We start from the raw sequence: 21032 nt of genomic DNA on the forward strand, positions 1-21032 counted from the left end.
CAAGAAGAGGCAAGGCCAAAGGACGCAAGGCCAAAGGAGGCAAGGCCAGAGGACGCAAGGCCAGAGGACGCAAGGCCAGAGGAGGCAAGGCCAGAGGACGCAAGGCCAGAGGACGCAGGAAGAGGCAAGGCCAAAGGACGCAAGGCCAAAGGAGGCAAGGCCAGAGGACGCAAGGCCAGGGGAAGCAGGAAGACGCAAGGCCAAAGGACGCAAGAAGAGGCCAGGCCAAAGGACGCAAGGCCAGAAGAGGCAAGGCCAAAGGACGCAAGGCCAAAGGACGCAAGGCCAGAAGAGGCAAGGCCAAAGGACGCAAGGCCAGAAGAGGCAAGGCCAAAGGACGCAAGGCCAGAGGAGGCAAGGCCAAAGGACGCAAGGCCAAAGGACGCAAGGCCAGAAGAGGCAAGGCCAAAGGACGCAAGGCCAGAAGAGGCAAGGCCAAAGGACGCAAGGCCAGAGGAGGCAAGGCCAAAGGACGCAAGGCCAAAGGACGCAAGGCCAGAAGAGGCAAGGCCAAAGGACGCAAGGCCAGAGGAGGCAAGGCCAAAGGACGCAAGGCTAGAAGAGGCAAGGCCAAAGGACGCAGGAAGAGGCAAGGCCAAAGGACGCAAGAAGAGGCAAAGCCAAAGGACGCAAGGCCAGGGGACGCAAGGCCAGAGGACGCAAGAAGAGGCAAGGCCAGAAGAGGCAAGGCATATGTGTGTACATGTGTGCATCACCTCCACCTGCGTGTGTATATGTGTGTTACCTCCTCCTGTTTCCTGAACTCCACCTCCATCTGTTTGAGTGTGTGTATATACAGGTGTGTGTGTAGTCATCACCTCCTCCTGTTTCCTGAACTCCACCTCCATCTGTTTGTTGCGCGGCTGGTTCTTTCCGATACTGTGGCCCGTGATGAAGTTGCTGCTGATGTAGGCGAGGTCCGGGTCCTGCTTCCCCGCCTCCTTGATCAGGCTGGACACACACACACACACACACACACACACACACACACACACACACACACACACACACACACACACACACACACACACACACACACACACACACACACACACACACACACACACACACACAGTTAAGGCTTGATTCTGGTTCTGCGTTAAATCCACGCCGAGCGTGCGCTGCAAGTTTCGCCGCAATGAGCTACCCACGGCGCAGGCCACGCCGTGCCTGACCTGCACCTCCTAAAATTGTAACTACACGTCGAGACGTCGCAGACCAAACGCAGGCCGAGAGGCTGTGATTGGTTCGCTTGGTAGCAACACATTTCCGGTTCGGGTTCGTGAAGCAGTCGTGAACTTTCAGCGCTCTTTTCTTCGTGTGTGTGTGATTTTTTTTTTGTTTTTGTTTTTTTGCATAATAGTTGTCCTTATCTCTTTGATTCACTGTGACCACATTCAGGAAAAGATCGCACCCCCTAGAGCAATGGGGGGTTTTGCACCGCGGCGAAATGGAGTGACGGAGAAGTCTAGAGGGCTCATGACGGCGTCACGGCGACGGCGTCACGGCAACGGCGTCACGGCAACGGCGTCACGGCAACGGCGTCACGGCAACGGCGTCACGGCAACGGCGCTGGACTCAGTGGCTCCGATTTTAACTAAAAGAATTAGCATAAAACCTACACCCCCATGGAGAACTGAGGAAATAAAGAAACTAAAAAGAAACTGCAGGAGTGCCGAAAGAAGATGGAGGAAATCAAAATTAACAGTTCATTATGACATTTTTTGCCAACACCTTAAGTACTACAATAACAGTATTAAAAAAGCAAGAACCGCCCATTTCAAAAACCTAATTCTAAATAACAAAAACAATTCCAAATTCCTTTTCTCCACAATAGATCTTCTAACAAATGGAAACCTGAACAGATCCCATAAGACAGCAACAGATGCCCTCTGTGAGGATTTTGCAGACCACTTCAGGGGTAAAATTGACGACATTAGATCCAGTCTTTTATCTCAACAGATTTTAACTCTTAACACACCTGGATCAATGCTTTTACCTGAGGAAACACTGGAGAGTTTTGCCTTGGTTGATGCGGGGACACTTTGTAGAGTTTTCTCCAAGGTAAAGCCCACAACCTGCCTTTTAGACCCCATTCCCACACCGTTTTTTAAAACACTCTATGGGTTCTTTGAGGAACAGCTTTTGTATTTGGTCAACTGTTCTCTTCAGACGGGTGCCTTCCCCGCCGCCTTTAAAACGGCGGTGGTGAAGCCCCTTCTGAAGAAGAGTGGGTTGGACCCCAATGTTTTAAATAACTACCGGCCTGTATCCAACCTACCGTTTTTAAGTAAAATTTTAGAAAAACTTGTTTTTAATCAAGTGAATGAATTTTTAAACTCAACACACATTTTAGAGGCTCATCAGTCCGGTTTTAGGATGAACCACAGTACAGAGACAGCACTTTTAAAAATTTTAAATGACATCAGGTGCAATTTAGATAACCAAAAACTCACAGTCTTGGTTCTGCTGGATCTAACCGCCGCCTTCGATACAGTAGACCATCACATTTTATTAAACAGACTGAAGCACCTGGTCGGCCTCTCTAGTACTGTTCTTAAATGGTTCACGTCCTACCTCACTGATCGAAGTTTCTTCGTAAGTATGGATACATGTTCCTCAGGAACCTATAAGATAAGGTGTGGGGTTCCCCAAGGGTCAATTTTAGGTCCAACTCTTTTTAATCTGTACATGCTGCCCCTTGGGGACGTCATCAGGAGACACGGCATCAGCTTCCATAGTTACGCTGACGATACGCAACTGTACATCGCCGTGTCTCCTGATGACACTGGGCCAATTGATGCCCTTTTTAACTGTATTTTAGACATCAAGTCATGGATGGCAGCAAACTTCCTACAGCTCAACCAGGGCAAAACAGAGATTTTACTCATCGGTCCCGAAGGCCAGAGAGAGAAACTTTTACCAAATTTACAGGATTTTAAACCCTCAAAATCAGTTAAAAATCTGGGCGTGATTTTTGACTCTGAGCTCACTTTTATTCCACATATTAAAAACATAACAAAGATAGGTTTTTACCATCTTAAGAACATAGCCAGAGTCCGCCCGTTTCTCTCTCAGGCCAGTACGGAGGTGCTAATGCATGCTTTTATCTCATGTCGTTTAGATTATTGTAACGCCCTGCTCTCTGGTCTTCCCAAAAAGAACATGTACAACCTACAATTATTACAGAATTCAGCCGCACGCGTGCTGACGAGGACCAGAGGGCGGGAGCACATTACACCTGTTTTAAAATCGCTGCATTGGCTCCCCGTGCGCTTCAGGATCGATTTTAAGGTTCTTTTACTAGTTTTTAAGTGTCTTAATGGTCTTGGGCCTTCTTATTTGTCTGCACTACTTTTACCCTATCGACCCTCACGGACCCTGAGGTCCTCCGGTGCTGGCCTTTTAACCATACCAAAAGTTAGAACCAGGACACACGGGGAGGCGGCATTCAGTTTTTATGGTCCCCGATTGTGGAACAGCCTCCCGGAGAACCTCAGGGCCGCAGAGACTGTTGATGTTTTTAAAAAGAGGCTCAAGACCCATCTCTTTAATCAGGCTTTTAACTGACTCATTTAACTCTTTTACATTTCTTATGCTCACCCTTATTTTTATTGAATCTTACTGCTCTGTTTTATATTTAGTTTATCCTTTCTTATCGTATTTTATTTTTGTTTAATCTCAATGTTTTATCTAAATATTTTAGTTGTTATTTATGGTCTATTTTATACATTTTACTGTTTTATTATTTTAGTTTTTAATGTCTTACTTTCTAGACATACTTTTAGGATTTTATGTTTGTATGTTTTATGTTTTTTATAAACTCCTTTAGTGTATTTTATCCTGTTTTCTTGTAGCGTTTATCTCCAGTATTTCCTCATAGGGAGCCTCCATGCTGGGAGTGACTCTGGCCTGCAGGGGGTCGTCCTGGGGGTCGTTCTGGCCTGGATGGTGGTGGAGCTCTGCACCACGGCTTCACCGCTGTGGTGTGGACTCCTCTATCCGTCCGGGCCGGGATGGTCTCTGTGGCCCCCCCCCTTGTAGCTGCGGGCTATGAGACCTCCTGGCGTGGACAGCTCCCTGTTACCGTTTCGTCACCTGGATCCTCTGTGCCTAGCCATGTCTGCACCATGTGTCTGCGTGCGTGTCTGTGTGTGTAATTTAGGAATTTAGGTGAATTGTAGTGTGCTTTTGTCTGCGGGGAGGGGGGGGGGGGGGGGTTGGGGGGGGGGCATTAATAAGTTTTATGTTTATTTGTTTTTTCTTGTTTTTTTTTTTCCTGTTAAGCACTTTGTGTTTCATTATTTGTAGGAAAAGTGCTATATAAATAAAGTTTGATTTGATTTGATTTGAACGGCGTCACAGCAACGGTGTAGGCTCTGCGTTGGTGTAATGCAGAACCTTAATCCAGGCTTTACCCCCTGTACGGGCCCTGGGGAACACCTACAGCATCATGTTCTCATACTTCTGCATGTTTACCAACACGTTCCTGCAGTTCCTGTTCCATGACAGGAAAACCTGAATCATCCCCTAGGAAAACCGGTTCCCCTCGACCCAAACCTACCGGTTCAGGACCACGGCCGTGTAGCGGCGCTCCACGAACACGATGCCACACAGGATGTTGGTGAAGGGCGAGGGGAAGCTGGCGTCGGGCCGGTCCCGGTCCCGGTCCAGATCCTCGTCCTCATCCTCGTCCTCCGAGTCGGACCAGGACACGTAGTTGTCCTGGTTCCGGTTGTTGTACCACTCCACGCTCTCGAACTGCTGCCGCTCAAACGGCTTGTACTGGTGCAGGATGTCCAGCAGACGCAGCACCTGCAGACACCAGGCGGTGATTATTGGTATATATAATAATATATATTTGTACCACGGTCTGTGTGAATACTGGATTCTGATTGGCTGGCAGGTGGAGGTTATAACTTTTAACCTCCACCTAGAAAACAAGTTCGGTCAAATTGCCTGAAAACTTTAATATCATCACTGGAGTGCCGTGGTACTGGTGGTAATCACGGCAACGGAGATTCAGAGAAGAAGAGCCGGCTACCGCAGGACGGACACATGAGGGATTTTATCATTTCTTTTAATTTATTCAGTGAAACGTTTATTTATTTGAATGATTGATAATATTTGTAGCTTAATAAAACAGTTTAGGAAACTACCTGTGGACTTTGATTCTTTGAAATCAGGGTGTGTGAATAATCCTCCTTGCATCTGACGTGTTTGTGACCTGTTATTTTGAATAAGTTCCTTCTACAATATTTGACTGAAGTCATTGTTATCCGTCTACATGTAGATTAGATGTGTTTCCTTATTGTGTTCAGAATTATTTTATTATATTGTCTTTTTCCTTCTTTCTAGGAAGCATCTGCTGGCATGTGTTCTCATAGCTACATGTCATTTTTTGTTATTTTTTGTTATTAGGGCCCGAGCACCTTCAGTGCGAAGGCCCTATTGTATCTGTAGGAATTCTTCGCGTTTTTATTATTATTATTATTTTTCTGACGAAAGGAGGGCCTTTTTGCCCCCCTAAACTTGCCCAAAAAGTCACCAAATTTTGCACGCAAGCCAGGCCTGGCGAAAAATGTGATATTTAATGGTTTGCATTAATGGGCGTGGCAAAATGGCTCAACAGCGCCCCCTAGAAAACCTTGTGCCTCAAGCCCCACGATACGGTTTGACGTACATGCACGAAAATCAGTACACACCTGTATCATGGAACAACAGGAAGTCGGCCATTTTAAATTAATTGTGTAATTTTGGCGCAATTTATGCCATTCCTTCGGCAATTAATACGGCCCGAACCGTAACGTGCACTCAGATGTGTTATACATCAAAATGTGCGTCTCCACCCTGCGACTACACGCATTACTTTTCTCTTTCAAAAGTGTTACCGTGGCGACACTAGACGCCAAAAAGCGCGCCCACCCTTCATCTGATTGGGTCATATTTTTTTTTTTTTATATATTTTTATCCCGGTTTTTTCCCAGTTTTACCACCCCGTGCTCTTACCTAAGTGACAGTCCTGGGCATTGCCATCCTCTACCAACCCCGGGAGGGCCCTGCACTAAGCTCAGGTCTCCTCCTTTCCCTCCCTTTTGATTGGGTCATATTTGATAGTTCTCCAAAAGTCATCAAATTTTGCATGCAAGCAGGCCTGGCAATAAATTTGATATTTCATGGTTTGCATTAATGGGCGTGGCCTAACGGGTCAACAGTGCCCCCTAGAATACTTTTCTCTGCCATAACTTTTGAATGGTATGACATAGAGAGTCGTGGGTGGTGTCATCGGACTCGGTATTGAGTCCTTGATCATAATTAGTGAAAATTAGCCCCGCCCCTTCTTCTGATTGGTTGTCCCTATTTCCTGCTATAACTTTTGAATGGTTTGACATAGAGAGTCGTGGGTGGAGTCATTTCTGATATGCTCATGGGGGGCGGTGGACGTGAGTGCGAGGGCCCGTTCATCGCTGCTTGCGGCTTTAATTTATTTTTTTATTTCCTATTTTGTTGATTTTATTTGTTTTCTTTTTGCTTTTTCTTAAATTATAAAACCAATATTCTTTGCACAAACTTGTATTACTTGGTGCACAAACATGCTGTAGTGAGAAATAATATTAATAAATAATAAAGATTTGAGTTCAGATTCACCTTGGGCGTGACGAAGCGCAGGTCCAGCGCGGCGGGGGAGAAATGCTCCTCACAGAGCGCGTGCACCTTCCTGAGCGTGGTGTCGGTCAGCAGCAGGAACCTCCGGCTCAAATCCTCCGCCTCGTGCTTGATGTGTTTCTGCAGCTCCCGCACCATGATGCCGGCCGCCTTGTCGGCACACCAGGGACCCAGGACCAGGAGCACGGCCCGGCAGTCCCCCAGGATCTAAAACACAAGAACCAGGGTCAGACCAGGACCAGGAGGACGGCCCGGCAGTCCCCCAGGATCTGGAACAGAAGAACCAGGGTCAGGGGTCAGGGGGAACCAGGACCAGGAGGACGGCCCGGCAGTCCCCCAGGATCTGGAACACAAGAACCAGGGTCAGACCAGGACCAGGACCAGGAGGACGGCCCGGCAGTCCCCCAGGATCTGGAACAGAGACCAGGGTCAGGGGGGACCAGAGGAGGATCTGGTCCAGAAAGAGGTTCTGCTGGAACCTGGAAGACTTTCTAAAACCAGTCGGCTCCGGAGGGGGAAATTAAATTATGACTGAGGTGCTTTCAGACCCCTGGCCCGTTTGTTTTGTTCCGATTCAGGGGCTAAATCGATACGGTTGTTTCATTTCTCGTTTGTGGGGTTTGTGTTCACAACCATCTGTAGCGGTTCAAAGCTGTTAAATGTCGTGAACCAGCTGTTCTTTCATTGGTCAGAAATGAGCGCAGAAGGAGTTTCCTCTTCCGTCCCCCGGGATAAACAACAATGGTTATAACTCCTGTCACAGAGAGGGCGTAAAGCGGCGACCGCCGCCGTTGATCCCATTCATTGTGTATGTGCTACCGCGGCGCAAGAGCGGACCGCTCTGCGGGCGAGCTCAGCGGCACCTGCCCGAGACCACCTGTCCTAGGATCTCAGCTCGCTTCTTTTGAGCTGCAGCCGAGCGCGATTGCTGTGTTCACATAAACCAAACAAACCGATCTTTAGGGGGAAACGCTCCCTGTTTCAGAACAACTGCTCCAAACGGGACAGGTGTGAAAGCTCCCTAAATATCGTCGTCAATGAACCTTTACCACCTGAGGAAAACGAGACGCAACGAAAATGCTGGTCATGTGACAATAACGATAATTAAATATATAATGCACTATTATTATTGAGTAATAAAAACCAAACTAAAATGTAGATTACAAAATTAAAAAAAGGATCCTAATCGTGAGAGTTCAACGTAGATCTGAGTATCATCTGCATAAGCTGTGACTAGAGAACTCAAGACCCTGGCTCAGGTTTGGGGGGAGGGTACCTGTCTCAGGTGTGTCTCACCTGCTTGGAGATGAAGGTGGGGTCCCGGCTGTCCCGGTTGTCCCCCCCCACCGACACGTTGCAGTCGTTCAGGAACAGCAGGGCCTCGTCCAGCTCGGCCTGCAGGCGGGACAGCAGCCCGCTCTGGTCCACGTAGGGCCCGCAGTCCAGGACCACCTCCCTGGGCTGGGACGCATACCTGGAGGACAGGGGGGACACCGAGGTAAGGAGAGGAGGGGGTGGGTGAGCTCGGCTGGTCCAGCTGTCCCCCCTCCTAAAGGGGTGTAACGGTGGTGGTGGTACCCTGGAATACCAGGGTAGCTAGCACCCTCTACTGACCAGCTAGCGCCCTCTACTGACCAGCTAGCGCCCTCTACTGACCAGCCGCCAGTGCTGAAGACAACTGGAGACCGCTGGTGTTGTAACAGACGCTTAAACCGACTGCATCACTCCTGAACTGCCTTGTATCAACAACACGTCAACCTCCCAACACACAACAAGGGACACATTCTGGATCTGCTGCACTGACATCAGTCCAGCTAACCTTGCTATCGTTGACCTCCCCAATACGGCGTAATGTCCAGGACCACCAGGGTGGGGGGGCGTACCTGTCCAGCACCACCAGGTGGGGGGGTGGGGTCGTACCTGTCCAGCACCACCAGGTCCGTGGCCGTCTCCGCGCTGCTCTGCAGGATCCTCTCCAGGTTCTGGATCTTCTGCTCCAGTTCTGACGGGTCACACTTCCCGTTGAGGATGGAGGCGGTGAGACCCAGGACCCGGGGGGGAGCGGGGCAGTCCTGGAACAGCTAAACATAAACACACATGTGAGTCCTGGGGGGGCGGGACAGTCCTGGAACAGCTGAAAACACACACACACACACACGGCCTGCTCCGGGTGGGGCTCACCTGCATGATGTCACCGTAGGGGTGGGCGGTGACGGCCAGGTGACAGTCGTCCAGCACCAGCAGGTTGATCCAGGACAGAGGGAAGATGTTTCTCCTTAGCAGGTGCAGGAAGACGTGGCAGGTCATGACCAGGACCTGGAACACAGAACAAGTAAACAACAACAACAACAGCTGATCCATGGATCTATGTGACCTCTGCGTGACCTCTGCGTGACTGAGCTCTATGTGACCTCTGTGACCTCTGCGTGACTGTCAGTACGTTCACATGCAGCGATTCAACCTGGTTGCAGATCTTATCACATAATGACATGCAGAAGATTGGATCACTTGTCTGATTACACATGCTGTTCTGAGATCAGACTGAATCAGATTGAATAAGCCACTATAACCAGAGCATGGCTGACTCCGTGACGCTAGGTGGCACTGTACCCGAGGTAACCATTTCAACAAAGAGCCACTTCCGGTTGACCTCCGCTTACCAACAACAAGAAAGAAAGATGATGTTTAACTCTTGCATCTGCCGTAGCAGAAAACGCATCTCCTTGTCGGACCAAAAATGAGTTCTTCCTGTAGACATGTTTTGAAGAATTAAAGAATGGGTAAACACGCGCCGCCTCCTTTTCAACTACTGAGCACGCGCCGTCTCCTTTCACTTCCGGGTGAATCCCCTCCCCAGGGGGAAAACCCCACCCGGGGGAGATTCTCGAGCATGCGCAGACTGTGATATCTATGTCCCCGTATACATGGCATTAACAACCTGGTTGCGACTGGCTTATCTAGGTGCTCCAAACTGGTTGATGAATCCGGCTTGACCTGGTTGAGGTGTTCACATGCAGTTTAAAAGTCGGATCGATGTCTGCAACCGATCTGCAACCAGGTTGAATCGCTGCATGTGAACGTACTGAGTGATCTCTATGTGGCCTCTGTGACCTCTGCGTCTCTGACCTGGTGTGACTTCTGCGTGACCTCTAGGGCTGTTCGATTTTGTCCAAAAATAAAATCTCGATTTTTTTTCCTCTCAAAATCCGATTACGATTATTTTGTGAATTGACAAAAGGCAAAGAAATTATTTCAAATATGCAGTTTTTTTATTGAACATTTGCCCCATTAGGCTTTAAGTGCAAACTTTGCTCTTATTAAACCAAAAATGAATGAATAAAGTGCAAAACTCTGTAAAATAAGTTGAAAAAAAGTTTTAAAAAATATAATAAAATATAAAGTTTTATCCCTGAAAAAAAAAAATCAGCAAATCAGCACATGCAAACATACAGTAAGTTATATTTCCAATTAAATAAAACAAGACATTTTGTAATTAAACTAAACTGGGTCTTTGCATGCTAAATAATAATGCAACCCATGAAGGAGGTAGAGGTGTGGAATGTCACTCATTACATTTGATATTCACATTTGCAAGTTTTTTGCAAAGAACACGAGCAGGTCTACCGGTGGCATGTTAGTATATCACCATGGTTACAACGCCCCCTCCTACACTGAAGAGCCTCTCCCATGTTAGTATATCACCATGGTTCCAACGCCCCCTCCTACACTAAAGAGCCTCTCCCATGGGGCACTTGTCGCAGGTATTGAGAGGTATTTCCATCAATCATTAATATGGTATCAATCATTAATATGTGTGCAGACAAGGTAAAAAAAAAAAAAAAAAAAAAAAAAAAAAAAAAAGTGAAAAATCGATTTTGCGAGTTTCACGTTTTAACATCGTTCTAATTACATAATCGCGATTACGATTTAAAATCGATTAATCGAACAGCCCTAGTGACCTCTATCAGATTCAGAGAAACTTTATTCATCCCCGAGGGGCAATTCAGGACAACTAAGCCGCAATACAAGTACAGTAAATTTGCTCAGCTGCCGGCCGGTCGACCACAACGAGCAGCGACCCGAAATCGGAACAAAGCAGAGAAACGGTGACGTTGGGGGTGGGGGAGGGAAAAAAGGCATCTTCTCACTGTGTATAAGTACACAGTGAGAAAGTGCAAAAAAACACCTGAGCACAGAAAGCACATGACAAATTTACATCAACTTCACAAGACTTATAGGCAGGAAGGCGTTGAAAATAGGGAGGTGTGGTTATCAGCAAGTGTATGTGTAGCGGTGAGTCCATGAACACGTTCAGAGCTGCTCTTCAGCCAATGTCCTTGATGTTATCAGACGGCTTGGTCAGTTCTGAAAACAGGTCCACAGATGTTCCTGGGAGAGGGAAGGGTTATTCCGGGGCAGAGTCACCTTGTTTACATTCCACCAGGGAGATTGTGACTACAGCGATCAGCCAAACCGCTCTGTCAAGGCCAAATTATAGAATCAACAATTTTATTGAAAAGAACAGGCAGAGCAGTAATTTTCCATCTGCCTTAAGTCTCTGGTTCCTCAATGGCGACTTCAAACAGACGAATTTGTGATCAATCCCCGCCAAGCCGAGCTTCCAACTTCTCCATGTTCTTTTCCATCTTGCCAATGAGCTCGAAGACCGCCGCTAGCCTGCAAAAGCCTGCATCCAGCTTGTGGCCTTGCTCCCCCAGCGTTAAAGTCAGAGTGTTAGTCGCAGCGCTGATCCCTTCAGCCGCGTCCGGCAGCTCTGAAAGAGCCAGAACAGCTGTCACCGACTTACGCCTTTGTCGATAGACTAGGAATCCCTCCACTCCAATTAGGAGAAATCATCCTATCATAAATCCAATTATGAAGCATCTTCAACGTCCTCGACAGACAGGATCACCAGACACAACGGCTTCCAATGTTTCCAGGAATCCATTGTGTATCCGGCAAAAAATGTCCCATTGGGGCAGGAGGGCTCCCTTACCCCCTGACTTCTCGTCACAAAAATGTGGTAGATTGTGACCAGTTAATCAATTCCATGATTGTAGAGTTTCGGAGGAGTGAAAAGGAGAGACTCTGAAGACGAGACAGGACAAAAAGCAGCAGCAGGACAGATAGAGAGGGGGAGGAGCAGAAAAGCGTCCGCCTTCGGTGAGAGCCGGAAGAGAAGGAGAGCCGGAAGAGAAGCTATGACCTCTGCATGACCTCTATGTGACCTCTATGACCTCTATGTGACCTCTATGACCTCTGCGTGACCTCTATGACCCCTGTGACCTCTGCGTCTCTGACCTGGTGACCTCTGACCTCCCGGCTCCAGCGCTGGTCGGTCCATGCCTGCGTCTCCTCCCAGGTCTGGTACTCTCCCACCTGCAGGTCCGAGTGAGTCCTGACGGCGGCGGCCTGCTGGCTGACGGACGAGGCTGAGGAGAGGACAGACGGACACAACCTTCAGAACCAGAACCTGCAGAACCTTCAGGACCAGAACCTTCAGGACCAGAACCTGCAGAACCTTCAGGACCAGAACCTTCAGGACCAGAACCTTCAGAACCTTCAGGACCAGAACCTTCAGGACCAGAACCTGCAGAACCTTCAGGACCAGAACCTTCAGGACCAGAACCTTCAGAACCTTCAGGACCAGAACCTTCAGGACCAGAACCTTCAGGACCAGAACCTTCAGGACCAGAACCTTCAGAACCTTCAGAACCTTCAGGACCAGAACCTTCAGGACCAGAACCTTCAGAACCTTCAGAACCAGAACCTTCAGGAGTAGGGGTGGGCAAAAATATTGATATGCGATACATAGTCTCCCGATACGATATCGATATTCAATGTATGTATCGCGATATATTGCCGTATCAATATTTTTGCCCACCCCTAGCTGCACTTTATTTTGTGATTTCAGTGTGGGTGAGACACTGCATTTTATTTTGAGTATTTTGTATCTAAGAATAATGCACACTGCACTTTTTATTGTGTTTCAGTGTGTTTTTTCATGCAAATATGTTGCATAATTAAAATGGAAAGTTTGAATTACATTGTTTTGACTCAGTCTGTCCAATGCATTATCACTATCATCTGATGTACAACTTGGATTTTAAGATGTGTAATGCATTTTTAAATTTTTCGGTGAACTATGTAGAATATCGGGATATATCGCATAATCGGGATATCGCAATTTGTATCGTATCGTGGCTCAAGTATCGTGATGCGTATCGTATCGTGAGGTCCTTCCCAATACCCACCCCTATTCAGGACCAGAACCTTCAGGACCTTTAGAATAGGGATGCCCCGATACCATTGTTTTCACTCCGAGTACGAGTATTTTAATTACCGGTAGAGTACTTGCCGATACCGAGTACAGATCCGATACTTCTACCACAAAAATAAACAGGCTAAAAATGCAATGAAAAATGCAATGAATTGGAAGGTTTTATTTGCAACAGATAAATAAAAAAAAAATAAAAGGAGTAGAATAACTATTTTAAACAAAACTCAGCCGGCTAGGCTTTCCTCCGCGGCCCGGTGGCGCTGGGAGCCGCGATGACAGCCCGCTGAGTCCCAACACGGTCCGTGGGTTAACGTCTCTTGTCTGTCGCTTTTGCAGAACCTGAGCTAATGTTGCTGTTGTGGTCTTGCAGTAGCATTAGCAAACTCTTTATGATGCTTCTTGAGATATGTTATCAAGTTGCTGGTATTAAACGACGTATTACACCTTAGCAGCACGTAGCTTAGCAGCACGTAGCTAGCAGTCTGTCTAAAATTTGTCCACACTGCTGACGTCCCGCTAGCATTAATTGATGCTATCTTGCCTGAAACGGCGTTGCCAGTCACACTCATGTATCATTCTCTTCTCATCACCACGCTAAGCTTAGCCGACTAGCGGCTAACCCGAACAGCTAGCTGAGCAGCGGCGGCTCGGCGGCTGCTGTTCCCTCATCCGGGGAGCCGCAGGGCGGCTCAACATCTCCCCCTAGAGACGCTTACCAGTAACTACAACAACACTGAAGAGGTATCGGAGAATGTTTGCGAGTACGAGTATATGAGAGCAGTATCGGCCCCGATACCGATACCAGAACCTTCAGAACCTGCAGCACTCACCTGTGTTGACCAGGAAGACGGTCCTCCGGGCCTGTTCCAGGTCCTGGTCCTGGGGCTGGCCCTGGTCCCTGACCCGGTCCCCCCTCCTGATCTGGTGGGACAGCTCCTTGGTGAGCAGCACGGCGATGAAGGTTTTCCCCGAACCCGTGTTCAGACACACGATGGTGTTCCGGTCCAGAGCTGCTTCCAGAAGTTCTACCTGCAGACCAGAGTCATATGATCAGGAGGGGGCGGAGCCAGAGTCACATGATCAACTAGTGTGTTAGAGTCAGTAGTCATAGTTGCAGCTATAGAACAAGACTAGAATAGTTAGTGTTTAGTAAAGCCTATAGTTAGTGTTTAGTAAACCTCTAGCTGGTGTTGGTAAATCTCTAGGTAGTGTAAACTCTAGTGTGTTAGAGTCAGTAGTCATAGTTGCAGCTATAGAACAAGACTATAATAGTTAGTCTCAAATATAGCTTGGTGGTAGATATGCTGCTATAGGCTTATGCTGCAGGGGGGACATGATCCGCTGGGCGGTGCCTCTCACCCTTCTTCTCCTCTCCTCTTCCCTTCCTCTCTTCTCTATTTTTATTTATTATAAATATCTCATAGCTATCGTTTTTGTCCATCGTTCCTGTAGCTTCTTGTGCCGGCCCCCCTTTTTTCTCTTTTGTGCATGTTTGCAGGCCGGAGCCTCGGGAGCTGCGTTCTGGCCTGCAGTCCCGGTCCCCCCCCATCCCCGGTCATCCCGTTGCTGCTTCCACCTGCCTGCGGTAGTGGATGGATGATGGATGGATGATGGATGGATGGATGGATGGATGGATGGGTGGATGGGTGGAGGTTTACCTGATATTTGCGGGGGGTGTAGATGTTGTCGTGGATAAATGGATGAATGGGTGGAGGTTTACCTGATATTTGCGGGGGGTGTAGATGTTGTCGTGGATGGATGGGTGGAGGTTTACCTGATATTTGCGGGGGGTGTAGATGTTGTCGTGGATGGATGGATGGATGAATGGATGGATGAATGGGTGGAGGTTTACCTGATATTTGCGGGGGGTGTAGATGTTGTCGTGGATGAACGGGTGGAGGTTTACCTGATATTTGCGGGGGGTGTAGATGTTGTCGTGGATGGCCTCCTGCTGCCACGGCAGGCCGAAGAACGGCCCCATGGGAGACGTGGCGGGAGTGATGAGCTGCAGACCCGCCATGTTGGTGGAGGAGGAGGAGGTGAAGGGGTGAAGGAGGAGGAGGTGAAGGGGTGAAGGGCCTCTGGCCTCCACCTAAATCACTCCATCATGGTTCCTGATTCACTGGAGGAGGAGAGGAGAGGTGGAGGTCAGAACCTCCGGACCGACATCAACAATACACTACAATACTACAACTAAAATACTACAATTAAAATACTACAACTAAAATACACTACAATACTACAACTAAAATACACTACAATACTACAACTAAAATACTACAATTAAAATACTACAACTAAAATACACTACAATACTACAACTAAAACACACTACAATACTACAACTAAATTACTACAACTAAATTACTACAACTAAAATACACTACAATACTACAACTAAATTACTACAACTAAAATACACTACAATACTACAACTAAAATACACTACAATACTACAACTAAAATACACTACAATACTACAACTAAATTACTACAACTAAAATACACTACAATACTACAACTAAATTACTACAACTAAAATACACTACAATACTACAACTAAAATACTACAACTAAAATACACTACAATACTACAACTAAAATACTACAACTAAAATACACTACAATACTACAACTAAATTACTACAACTAAAATACACTACAATACTACAACTAAAATACACTACAATACTACAACTAAAATACTACAACTAAAATACACTACAATACTACAACTAAAATACACTACAATACTACAACTAAATTACTACAACTAAAATACACTACAATACTACAACTAAAATACACTACAATACTACAACTACAATACTACAACTAAATTACTACAACTAAAATACACTACAATACTACAACTAAATTACTACAACTAAAATACACTACAATACTACAACTAAATTACTACAACTAAAATACACTACAATACTACAACTAAAATACACTACAATACTACAACTAAATTACTACAACTAAAATACACTACAATACTACAACTAAAATACACTACAATACTACAACTACAATACTACAACTAAATTACTACAACTACAATACTACAACTAAAATACTACAACTAAATTACTACAACTATAATACTACAACTAAAATACACTACAATACTACAACTACAATACTACAACTAAAATACACTACAATACTACAACTAAAATACACTACAACTAAAATTAAAGCTGCAAGCAGCGATGAACGGGCCCTTGCACGTGCAATTTACACCAATAAAAGTCAAAGACTCAAAACCGAGTCTGATGACACCACCCACGAGTCTTTATGTCAAATCATTCAAAAGTTATGGCAGAAAGTAGGAATGATCAAATATGGACCAATCAGATGAAGGGGGGGGTGCGCTTTTTGGCGTCTAGCATCGCCACGGTAACGCTTTTGAAAGAGAAAAGTAAAGTAATGCACGTCGTCGCAGGATGGAGACGCACATTTTGATGTATAACACACCTGGGTTCACGTTACGGTTCAGGCCGCATCAACGGCCGAAGAAATGGCATAAATTGCGCCAAAATTACACGATTCATTCAAAATGGCCGACTTCCTGGTCAGGTGGGGGTCAGGGGTCAGGTGAAGGTCAGGTACCTACCAGTAATTAGAGGGGTTTGGAGGAGAAGCAGGAAGCCGTTAATCTGGGTTTCATTGTAACGTCAGACTCAAACGCTGCTGTTTCTGCTCATGAAGGTAGAAACTTAGAAGCTGAAGACAAAAGCAGAGGACAGTTAGCACACACACACACACACACACACACACACACACAGTATCGGTTCGATACCGGGCAACTACTCATACTCGTAAAATTGCCACCGATACCACTTTACGCCACATTTCCCACGCCCGCCGCTCGGATGGGGATTCGGCGCTGGGCTCTTCGCTCGCCGCTACTGAGGGAATCCTTGTTAGTTTATTTTCCTCTGCTTAGTCATGTGCTTAAAGGGACCTATTATTATATCTAATCCCTATTTTAAACAGGCCTTGAATATCTTAAAAACAAGCTTTTGATTGTTTTTGCTAAATAAATTAGAAATTCAGCCTCTAAACCATTTCTTTACCTTCCCATTCTCTAACCTCATTATCTATGCAGGATTCTGAGTGGGCGGGGCTATGGTAATGAGGCTCTGTGCTGATTGGCTGCCTGAATGACGCGATACACCTCTACGAAAAAATGTTAGTTACACCGTGTCATAACTTCATGCGATGCGAGCGAGCGTCAGCAACAAAATTAATTCCATGTGTTTATTTTCTATTGGACTGTCCTAACCTAAGTTCTCTGAGTTGGCAGGCTGAGGGGAGACCACTTTATATATGTTAAAGCAAGAAAAAACCTGGTTTTCAGAATACCGTAGATGACCAAATAGTCTCCCGCGCGCAAATACGCGCCTGTGCTCTAATAGCCGCCGGGGTCCGAGCCCATTTGGCATAATAAACGCCGGTTCAATTAAACGCCCGGGCGACTACCGGTAATAACCTGGTAATAAGGGCCAATCCCAATTCGACTTCCCTCGCCCTTCTTTTCTCCACTCGCCCTTCTTTTCTTCCCTAACCCCTAAAAAAGAAGGGGGATATTTTAGGGCACTTGAAATCTAGGGCACTTGGCCCAGGTGCCTGTCCCATTTCTCCCCCTACCCCTCGTTTTCATCCCTAACCTGATCAGGAAGCAGAGAGCCAAAGGCTGTTTTAATTTCAGCTGTAGCGCTGTTAATATGCCACTTTATTAAGTTTTAATATTTTTTCAGGCATAAAGGTAACCTTAAGATCCGCAACCTGGGCTCAGTTTATCCAAATAACTCCGATGTTTTCGGAGATGAGAAGAGCCGCCGCCCCCGGGGAGCAGCAGCAGCTCACAGCCCGAGAAGAGACGTGTCCGCCGGGTCAAGCTGCTGCGTCAGCCCCGGGAGAAAAACTCTCCTGGGACGCAGCTCTGTTGAGAATCACGCCGGCTGAAATAAATCATTTAGGAAGATGTTGGTTTAATAGATGAAATCTAACAGTTGTAGCTACACCTGTTAAGATATTTACTCCGAAATTTAGAGATTTCTGTCTGCCGGCTCCGGAGTTTAGGTACGCGTTAAATCGACGCAGAGCTACGGCGTAGGGTACGGCGTACGGCGCGCGTCGCCGCGTACATCGACGTAGACCCTACGGCGTAGATTACGTAACCTACGCCGTAGGCTCTGCGTTGGTGTAACGCGGAACCATAAATCCCTTTATTCTGGCGTGATCTTCCGCAACTTTATCTGAAAGTGTGTAAATTACCCAGATAACAGCTGGATTACTTTGTGGTTTCTGAAGACTATTATATCAGAAACATCCAAAACAAATCTGACGAGTCACAGGATTATTTCTCTCTATTTCTCTGAGATGAGTCTGCCTGTTTGCCTTTGGTCGGCGAGTCAAATCGACGCAGAGCCTACGGCAAAAGCATTCTGGGAAATTTTCATAGCCCCTCGCTGACGAAGTCAGCATCTGAAATCCCTCGATTTGAAGGGGATATTCTCAGCCCCTAACCCTCGTTATGCCCCCTCCCCCCAGGTGAAAAGAGGAATTGGGACACCACTACCTTCACGGGAACGTGCAAAAGTTAGGGTTAGTGAAGAAAACGAGGGCGAGGGGGAGTATTGGGACGCAGCCTAAGCCTGTATTTGCATTGTATTGTGTACAGTATCGTTTAGTGATGCACCGATTGTTCTGTAACCGAAATTGTTCGGCCGAAAATGGCAAAAAAACACTTTCGGGGGTTCGGTGGAATAAGTGGGGAAAAAAACCGAACAATTAATAACAGCGTTGTAATAGGATAAGGAAATAGACTGGCCGCTCCGTAACTGTTGCACACCACATAAATAGTTGGCCAACCAGAAACTAACCACATAAGAATTTTACCAACATTCACCAGCAGGTGGAACCAAAACAACATAAATCAATCTATTACAGGTGCGTTTAGATAAGGAAATCAAACAGTGAAGAGCGTGGAGTGAAGTGGTGCAAACATGTCAGCAGTGTGGAAGTATTTTAGAGTGGCACAGAATAAAACAAGAATGGCTGTTTGACATGAATGTTCTGCTCAAATATCTAGAGGGGGCACATCTGCAAAGTCTTTCAGCTACAAGTTTGATTTATCATTTGAAATGATAAAAAATGTATTTTGCTAATTTATTTATTTTAAGTTATTGTTCTTTGCTGGTATAATGTCTGCTGGAATATTTAAGAACTGCTGGGAAATTAAAAAAATGTTCAGTTTTTTATATTCAACAAATGTTTTCTACCTTGTAATTTTGTAAAAGATTTTTTTCTTTTAAAAACATGCCTAAATCACATTTATTTGATTTATGCAATGGTGAAAAAATTGGCAAAATAAATGAAAAACTGCGAAGAACCATGTTCGGTATTCGGCCAAGTGTTTATTATTATTTTCGGTTTCGGTTTCGGCCACAAATTTTCATTTCGGTGCATCACTAGTATCGTTCATACTGCTCTGATCAGCTCCGCTTGTCGCCGTTACACAGACAAACTGTCTTTGTATATCAGAGCATGTGAGCGGAGTGGAGCGGCGAGAATTTCCGCTCCTCGCTCACAAAGGTTGTCACCGCTCTGCTCCTCCCTCAAAGTCGCAAAAAAACGCTCCACCCATAACCGCTCAGCGCTCCAGTAACACTGCACCCCGCTCCGCTCCAAAAATGTTTGCATGCATATAAAATGCACATGTTTACCTGAAGTCTGTGTACTGGAACTCGAGGCCGGTTTTTGGGCAGGGGTGGGCTGTTCCCACACCCAAACCTGCATCCTGCCCACCTGATCAAAGGTTATGGGGATCCTTTATTATTTATAATTTTATTTTTTTGTATATTAAAATCCCAAAATATCTGTACCGTTTCTGATTGGGTGTGTGCACTGCGAATCATTTTTAGACACAACAAAGAACGCATACCGCAAAAGTTGTGTCTCGGCGGAGGAACCCGGCGTCCCAGCAAAATGAGAAGAGAAAAAAGAGGTTTTCTGAAGAGCAGACAGCGCACACACTGAAGGCTGATTTATGGTTCCGCGTTACACCAACGCAGAGCCTACGGCGTAGGGTACGCCGTAAGGCTGATTTATGGTTCCGCGTTACACCAACGCAGAGCCTACGGCGTAGGGTACGCGGCGACCCGCACCGTACGTGGAACTGCGCTCTTTTTTTTTGCTATTAAAACATGATTTGTAATGTGAATTTGCAAAACTTAAACTACAAAAAATTGTTTTTGACGTAACATCAGAGATTGCACATGCTCTCTGTGAAAGGATTAGGCAAATCGGGTCGCAGCTGCTTCAACTGTGATTCCTTCACGAGGAGCGACCAGGATTTCAAACACGCTTGATTTTCTTGCGACCTCACGGTTTGTGATCGGGAGCTCGTCGTGAGGTGTTGTGTTGTGTACAGTGTGTACAATTTTAGTTCCAGTGGTACTATGGTGATCTCATATGTTCTTTGTAAGTAATGGTCTGGTGCTGCTCATTGCAAAAATAAATTGTAGCCTGGTGCAAATACCCGCCTGGTTCTTATAAACGCCTGGGGTCCAAGTGGATTTAGCATATTAAACGCCCGGGCTACTAAATGGTAGGGGTGGGTTAAAAATATTGATATATCGATATTTTATCGATATGCATGTGTAGGAACGATTATCGATGCATAAATCCAAGTATCGATTTAATTTTTTTTTTTTTTTTAATCCCGATTTTTTTCCCCCATTTTATCACCCAGTGCTCCTACCTAAGTCAGTCATGGGCATTGCTCCATCTACCAACCCCGGGAGGCCCTGCAATGAGCTCAAGTCTCCTCCTTACTTGAGGAGTGAGCAGGCTGCTTCTTTTCACCAGGCAGGGTGAGGTTTCTCTCGCCGGACGTGGCGCGTGGAAGGATCATGTTATTCTCTTATTGTAACCAGAATATCGATATCGTATCGATATCGTCTTGGGACCTAGTGTATCAGAATCGTATCGTATCGGGAGGTCAGTGATGATACCCAGCTCTACTAAATGGTCATCTACGGTAGGTCCCCTTTAAATTCAGCGGGTT

General features: G+C 46.2%; 1 protein-coding gene across 2 annotated transcripts in view; it reads right to left on the minus strand.

Annotated features, from left to right (window-relative positions):
* Window positions 1–21032, minus strand: part of dicer1 (dicer 1, ribonuclease type III) — a 55397-nt gene that overhangs the window by 28865 nt on the left and 5500 nt on the right. The window contains exons 2-11 of one of the 2 annotated variants that reach the window (XM_061744188.1): window positions 16572–16681; window positions 14853–15068; window positions 13777–13975; window positions 11968–12098; window positions 8848–8982; window positions 8587–8747; window positions 7963–8140; window positions 6649–6873; window positions 4565–4815; window positions 819–951 (exon numbers count right to left, since the gene is read on the minus strand). In XM_061744188.1, coding sequence (XP_061600172.1) covers window positions 819–951; window positions 4565–4815; window positions 6649–6873; window positions 7963–8140; window positions 8587–8747; window positions 8848–8982; window positions 11968–12098; window positions 13777–13975; window positions 14853–14966 — 1527 coding nt within the window. In that variant the 5' untranslated portion in view covers window positions 14967–15068; window positions 16572–16681. The remainder of the gene's footprint in view (window positions 1–818; window positions 952–4564; window positions 4816–6648; window positions 6874–7962; window positions 8141–8586; window positions 8748–8847; window positions 8983–11967; window positions 12099–13776; window positions 13976–14852; window positions 15069–16571; window positions 16682–21032) is intronic. The other variant, XM_061744189.1, reaches the window with a different exon arrangement.

This window comes from Cololabis saira, chromosome 16, assembly GCF_033807715.1.
Source record: "Cololabis saira isolate AMF1-May2022 chromosome 16, fColSai1.1, whole genome shotgun sequence".
Classification (NCBI taxonomy): Eukaryota; Metazoa; Chordata; class Actinopteri; order Beloniformes; family Belonidae; genus Cololabis; species Cololabis saira.